The sequence below is a fragment of the Rhodamnia argentea genome, chromosome 4 (assembly GCF_020921035.1).
Source record: "Rhodamnia argentea isolate NSW1041297 chromosome 4, ASM2092103v1, whole genome shotgun sequence".
NCBI lineage: Eukaryota > Viridiplantae > Streptophyta > Magnoliopsida > Myrtales > Myrtaceae > Rhodamnia > Rhodamnia argentea.
Window position 1 is genome coordinate 5,087,224 of NC_063153.1, and position 7,212 is coordinate 5,094,435.

General features: G+C 40.7%; 1 protein-coding gene and 1 long non-coding RNA gene across 2 annotated transcripts; both read left to right on the forward strand.

The window, feature by feature from the left end:
- Window positions 1-2,004: 2,004 nt before the first annotated feature.
- On the forward strand, window positions 2,005-2,519 carry LOC125314906. The gene is made up of 2 exons (XR_007198252.1): window positions 2,005-2,088; window positions 2,164-2,519. It is a non-coding gene; the product is annotated as an uncharacterized LOC125314906 (long non-coding RNA).
- Window positions 2,520-6,372: 3,853 nt separating this feature from the next.
- On the forward strand, window positions 6,373-7,211 carry LOC125314659. Its single transcript, XM_048277512.1, has 3 exons — window positions 6,373-6,510; window positions 6,845-7,123; window positions 7,185-7,211. Exons 1-3 carry the CDS (start codon window positions 6,400-6,402, stop codon window positions 7,209-7,211), a joined length of 417 nt encoding a protein of 138 aa, XP_048133469.1. The 5' UTR covers window positions 6,373-6,399.
- Window position 7,212: the final 1 nt, after the last annotated feature.

A 7,212-nucleotide genomic window follows, 5' to 3' on the forward strand; every position in this document is an offset into this window, starting at 1 on the left:
TAATATTTTAAAAAAAATTTGTACTTTTTTATTTTCTTTACATTTTCTTTTTTCTAGCTTACGATCGGTGAGGCCGTCGCGACCCTCGCCTAGACTTGGCGAGGGCCACAACGCCCTTGCTTGACCAGATTTTGCGAGGATGTCGCGGCCCTTACCTAGTGTTGGCGAGATTCAGCCGTTGACCCACACCGGCCCTGTTCCAGGGAAAAAGAAAAAAGTAAAGAAAAAGATTATAAAAAAATTATTAAAATTATTAAAATTATCACGTTAGTGTCAACAGTGCCATATCAGTGTCGATCGGTCAGAGTTGATCGAAAGGAATGAATTGGCATAATGTAAAAAGTTTATAATTCAATTGAAAAAAAATTAGGACTAATATGACACAATTATAATATATTTAAGATTTTTTTTCGTAATTTTTCCGTGTCGGTCGGTCCATGTGCTCGACCTGGTTGACTTTACTTTATGGAAAGTAATAGATGATTGGCTGCATTTGGGAACCCACTTGCAAAGCTCTTTGGACCTGTAAAGTCTCTTAGCCAAATGCTAGAGTGTTTGGCAATTATTTTTGAAGAGCCCATTTCCCAAATGTTAGCATTTCCAATGCTTTCTAAAGGCCTTTAACTCAAGGCTCCTCCTTACCTGCTTTAGCTTTCTAGCTTTCTCGGCATACAAAAAGGCCGAGTTAATGAATATTTTTAATTTCCAATATTACCCTCATTCAGTCTTCATAATTCAACATTTACCCTTTTTAACCTGAAAACCCTTGCATCTGTCGCTTTTCTCCTCCTAGGCGGAGCTCGCTCGCCTCTCTTCTTTCCCCCCCGAACGCAGCTCAGCTGGTGACATCGCTTGCCTGTACGCTTTCGGTCGCCTGGTTGATGCTCGTCGCCGATCACCTGGTCTACGGTTGCACCACCGCAGCAAATCCATTGTTGCGAGGTTCGCCGAGGTAGCGCGACCCCCGCATTACCGTGCTTGAAGAAGATACCCCTTGAGGCAGAACTTCTATGCCAACGTGTGCCCAAACGTCGAGAGCATCGTGCGCAATGCCGTCTGGCAGAAGTTCCAGCAGACCTTCGTCACTGTCCCTGGTACTCTTCATCTCTTTTTCCATGATTGCTTCGTCAAGGTATTTCCGATACCCCGTGATTGAATTTGAAGACCCATCTATTCATTTTTGTTCGGGATTAACCCATTTGTGTTTTGGTACTTTCTTTGGATAAGTGGGGTTGTGACGCTTCGGTGATCGTGGCGTCCACCGCTAGCAACAAAGGCGGAGAAGGACCATCTGAACAACTTGTCGCTGGCCGGAGACGGGTTCGACACCGTGATCAAGGCGAAAGCGGCCGTCGACGCGGTCCTGAGCTGCTGGAACAGGGTCTCGTGCACCGATATCCTCGCCATGGCCACCCGAGACGTCGTCGCCCTAGTTGGTGTGCTAATTTCTCGCATTAAATAGTTTCGAGTCATCGCAATGCCGATAATTGGTGCCACATTCGTTGCTCTAGAAATCTTCTTCATCCTAAATGCGACGACCATGGAAGCTCCGAAGAAATGGAACGTCAACTTCACGAAGCACCTGAAGCAGAAGCTGAAGCTGAAGCGCAATGTCTATCACGACGGCTTCCTCTCTCTTCGCAACTCCACGGACAAGGCACCTTTGTTTCACTACTAATCTCTGCCACTAATGTTAAACTCAACCCAATAAGCAATTTAGTTGCATTCGATATGGCTCGGACATGATTTGGTTTGTTTAGCTAGTCTATTTCAAAATGCAGTAGCAATCGATCCATTACCGTTTTTCCCTGAATTTAGCTTGCTCAAGAGTACTGAATGGCAATAACTCAATGCTGCTTAGGATTATGAATATGTCTATCATCACGGATTGTTATGTTTTGTGCTTTTGGTTGTAATACTCTCCGTCGTTAAGCTTGTTCTCAGTAGATTAGTCCATGCCCTGATCAATGGTCGGATATATGATAAGTAATGTTGTATGATGGCAGGGAACTACTGTTAGAATTCATGATTTTGGTGAATGATGAAGTTGTTCGTTCCATGGAGACACTGATGTTCAATGCTTATTTGGTTGGTGTTGTGCCTGAAGGAGGGCAAAGTGCATTGTTTTTTGAGAGCCTGAACAATTGTTTTTGTTTTTGGCAGCACATGGTACTTTTGATATTGTGCTTGATTGAGGATATTACTGGTCAAGTAATACAAAGTTTTTAATGGAGATGGAAGAGTGCAAGGTATCTAGAAGTAGATTGGGAGAGTCTGCTTACTGATGGTGATGTTGTAAAATTTGGGATTGTCTTAGTTGAATTGGAGAAATAAAACTGTCATTTTGTCTGCCTTGGGTGCATATGTTCCGTGTAATTCGCAGTATTGCAGCTATCTTAGATTAGCTGCTCTTAGTTTTACTTTGTTTTGACGACTTTGTGGCGTTATTGTGGTATTTTGGTAGAAAGATGTTCAACATGTTGCGCTTGACTTTGCCAAAGCATTTGGGGTATTGCCTTTCTGCAAGCCTGAGTTAATGAATTGTGGAGACTCTGCTTTGTTTGATGCTAGTTCCTTTATTTTTTTTATTAAAGCGAGAGGATCGTATTCAACTCTCTTTCTTTTGTATGTCAGAATTTGGTCAATGCAATGACACAGTTTAGAGGAATGAAAAACCAAGAGAGAAATTGGTTGAAATCTATGGTGAATTGAAATCTTTCTTTTGAAGTGATGTATTGCCTTTTCTACAAGTTTTTTTCACTTGAAATATGTGATGGTTCTCATTTACAACTGATGAAATCCGTATGAATGGTTACCGGCAATAGAGAAGGTTTCCGTATAATGCCACCATTTATGCTTTGGTGTTGGCGGTTTTGATAGATTGAATCCAAGAGCCTTCGATGTCAAACTTAGACGGTTTATCGGTGCCTTCAACAACAAAACTAGATGGGTATCTCTATGAGGCATGAAGTTTGCATATCCACAAGTCCAGCTTGATGTGCATTCAGATAGTTGATCTCATGGGGCATATAATCATTCAAAAGGGATCGAATCGGTTCTCTGCGGAAGAAATTCATTGTCTGTGAGCTTTGCTATATGTGATCTTCAGCAAGTTTGGAATGCTTTTCTATTTCTTTCTTTGTGTGTGCGTGTTTAGTAATTGTCCAGAATTAAGAAGTCCAGCCGCAGGAGGACATATGTATGAGGTGTGTGGTTAAGCATTCTTTCGCATTTTGGTCAAATGTAAAAGCAGGGATAAGTACATGAGGAAATTTGTTAAGTATATTTCTGGTGATGGGAGATGTGATGGATATTCGGTTGACTCTATGATATAAATAAATATTTGAATGCTTCAAATGAAAATATGTTCGCTAACGTGACACGTTTGTATGATCAAATAGCAACAACTTTAAGAAATAATAAATTTGTAATATTCAAGGATAACGTATTTTTTTCCTCGAGACATATGCGACCATGTTTATTATAGTGCAATTGCTCTCTTTTTAGTTGAGATATCCACTTTGATTTGATTTTTTAATTATAAATATGTGCATATGTAACAATTATTTTTTAAAATTTTAAACAAATTACATTTAAAAACTAAAATTTAATCACATCCAGAGACTTTCCGAATTTATGTTTACCAAACAACATTTTTCCAAAGCTGCATTTCAAGGCATTTTTCAATTACAATTTACCAAACAGTCTTTGCATTTTACTAAATCCCTTTAGTCTAAAAGCTTTTGCATTTTCTCAAAGACTTTCTCCAAAAGCCGAACCAAATGCACCCTTGATGATTGCTTTTATTGGAGCTCTGATGCGTGAAGACTTTTATGTACGCAATCCGCCTCATAATTTCTGTGGACCAGCAGTACATCAAATCCCGAGCACATATGTAAAACAGTAAAAGCCACACAAAAGTTCTGCCCACGTTGGCAGCCAGGAGGTGGGGCCATCACCAAATTATTTCTATATTTTTCTTAAATTCGTAGACATTCCGACCCAAAAAAAAAAAAATCGCAGACATTATTTCGACCAAAAAATAAAAAAAGAAATTACACACGTGATTGCTGAGACGTAAGCTGATAAAGTGTGATATACTTCTTCAAATAGCATAGTGTCACGATCCGATTTCTCCCATATTTTTGTAAGCTACAAAGAGTGGAGTTTTGTGGCAAGAGGTGAAGAATAGGCGATGCAAAAGGAATAAAACAACTGATTTTATGGGAGTGCCGTTCGATGTTTGTGCTAGGAGTTCGAGAGGTGGAGCGAGTACAAGCTCAGAGGATCTCTAAAGACGGGATTGGGTTCCGTACATAAACCGATCGGGAGCCGATATTGCTTTTCTAATGAGATTATGACAAGTTGAAATAAGTTGTTATTATGAAATGATCCGTCTCGCTCGAGGGACTGGTCGCCTGTGTTTAACTAAGCATGGTACGATTCTGTGGGAAGATGTGCTTCATCATACTGTTCGTGGAGGCGATCTACGAAAAGGAAGGGTGACCTAGTATTCTCAGCTCATCAAGTGTCGCATTGGCTTGTCCTCGGTTATGAAACCGTTACCTCGCAACAATAGCGATGAACACAGATTAGGTACAAAATGCAATTGCATTATGAACCTTTCATTTGTTGGAATCAAAATCCAGAATTGTTTTCGAAAAGTTTAATTACGCCATTTTGAAGAGAAATACTACAAGTACACGGTTGCAACAATGGAGTAGTGGCCAATGACGCAAAGTACCCGCCGAGTGCTTAACCTCAAGATCTGAATAAGGACATAAATTAAGACGAATAGAGCTCAAAGCACAAGCCACGTCACAGGTCTCGTCAAACTCAAAGGTAAAAAGCTCAGTAGCCATGAGACTACCCAATTTTAAACCAATAAACATCTGACACGTGGCAGATGTTCGAAGAAAAGTTGTCAAAGGTCAAGTAGAATGTGCCATTCGCTTGCATGTGGAAAATGATTTTTACGGAACTCATCAAGTGGGACACAGGGTATGTAGACACACACGTCGTTAATTATGTACACAAGAATTTAACCAAGGAATATCATATCGAAAGACTCTTTCGATTCGATCCAAACTCGATCCGACTCATCCATTTAACACCTCTACGAAAAGAGCAACATGGAATTGTTTGTACCCTTCCTCATGCATAGTCGAACCCACGAATTTACGTATTTTGATTTTCGAGGGCCATTTAACTCAACCAAATTTTCAAGTTTTCGATTGACTTAAGAAAAGATTGGTGGGCTAGTCCTAGAACAATTTAAGTATTCGAATGATGATAGCTCACGTCAACTAACGAAAGGGAAGATTACGCCAAAAATATAGGATGGATTTTTTTTTTTTCCTTTTCTCTTTTCATCAGTTGCATTTTGCTTCATTGCTTGTCATCTCGATTTTTACTTTCGAAACTGACATTCCCACTCCGGCTGACGGGCCGGCCTACTCAATCTTGTCCGAAAAATTGATCTGTTCATGAACCTCGATTGTCGAACATGGCTCCCGCCCAAATAGCCGAGCGTCCCCTAAAAAAACACCACCTCGTGTCGGTCGCCCGCTCTCATTCTCCTGCCTTAATTGTTTGTCTTCTTTCGCCTTTTGATTTAACAATCACAGCTGGGCTCGCGGGAAATTATTGGTACCTGGGATCTTGGTGTTCTTGAGTTAATCTGTCTTTCCCCTCTGGAGCCCACGTATAAAGTTCTTACGAGAAAGAAATACTGTTTCTTCTCTTTATCTGAGTCTGCTCGCAAGAGGGTGTATGCTGCGATTAATACCATTAATGCAGCGACTCAAGATAATTACGTTTAGATACACGAATCACACATTCATGAGATAGAGGAATTGCCGCACCTTGTTTCGGATACATCGTCCTTGATGCGGAATTTATGACGATCCAATACTCAAGAGCTTTTCCTATATGAACCCCTTTATCACTGGCTTCAATAAGACGGCCCCTCACGTACCGCTTCCGACAGCTCTTGATGCGATGTTATGTGCATATTAGGATTTAGAGAAGGGACTTGAGCTTTATAGAGATTAAAACCTATCCCAGGTTTTTCTCGATCCACATTATCCAGTACCATACTGGACTAAATAGGAAACTATGTATATCTTTTTTTTTTATTAGAATAATTAATATTTACAATAACAATTAATAAAGCCTACATTGAATATTAGAAATATATTCTAACATAAGGCAGCCAAGAACTGGTACTCAATTCTGGGAGCTAGTACAAGCGACAAATGAAAAGGAAATGAAGCTGAATTGGAGATTGCCGCCGTGTAACAAGCACAGCAATTCGGCGGTGGAGCTCGCAGTCACGTTTCCCTTGGTGGGTTTCGCGTATAGGCTTTCTCTTCTCATGATCCGAGGAGTTGTCGCCCAATGTGGCGGACCCAGTTGCTGAAAAATCGGAGGCGACAAAGCCGGCTGAATCTGATGCAGTCTCGGCTCAATTCGACTCAACAGGTGCAGAAGATGAAAATGCTAGCGCAGGTATTTGTATTCTTTGTTGGTCTGTTCCAGGTCTCTTTCTTGCTGTGTAATTACTGAGTAGTTGCCGAATTGGGACATGGGAAGCAAGATAACTTGAAAGTTGCCTAAATTATTGTGGGATACCGACAGTGGCTGCTTCAGTCGTGGATATTTCAACTTGTAATGATGAAGTGCTTAGAGACAATTTTTGTGGGCAGTGAACTCTATTCTTCTTTTGGTTGATCTCCATTTAGCTGATTTTGAAGGGCAATCCTGTTTTTGTCTCATGAAAAGTTCACATTTTTGACTGATTTGGTGTTTGCCATTGGATGTCGACATTTTTTTTTTTTTTCAGATGAATGTGATCTTTTCTCTGGGGATTGGATTCCACATCGGTCTAGTCCAGTTTATACCAATCAGAGCTGCTCCTTCATCGAGACTCGCCAAAACTGTATGGGGAAATGGGAGGCCGGATAAAGGGTATTTGTACTGGAGGTGGAAACCGGGGAACTGCGAATTGCCAACATTCAATGGGCAGAGGTTTCTCCAGTTTACGAGGAACAAGGCATGGACATCGATCGGTGATTCGATTTCTCGTAACCAGGTGCAGTCTTTGCTATACATGCTTTCAACTGTAAGTTTGTAAAATTACATCTATTACACTCACATGACCAACTTGCTTGTAACATTATCAGTTTGGTCCTTACGTGCTGATATATTAGA

Coding starts and splice junctions, on each gene's coding strand:
- LOC125314659 (XM_048277512.1), top strand. CDS start 6,400: ATGTGGCGGACCCAGTTGCTGAAAAATCGGAGGCGACAAAGCCGGCTG. Junction 6,511..6,844: donor AGATGAAAATGCTAGCGCAG/GTATTTGTATTC, acceptor TTTTTTTTTCAG/ATGAATGTGATCTTTTCTCT. Junction 7,124..7,184: donor TGCTATACATGCTTTCAACT/GTAAGTTTGTAA, acceptor TAACATTATCAG/TTTGGTCCTTACGTGCTGAT.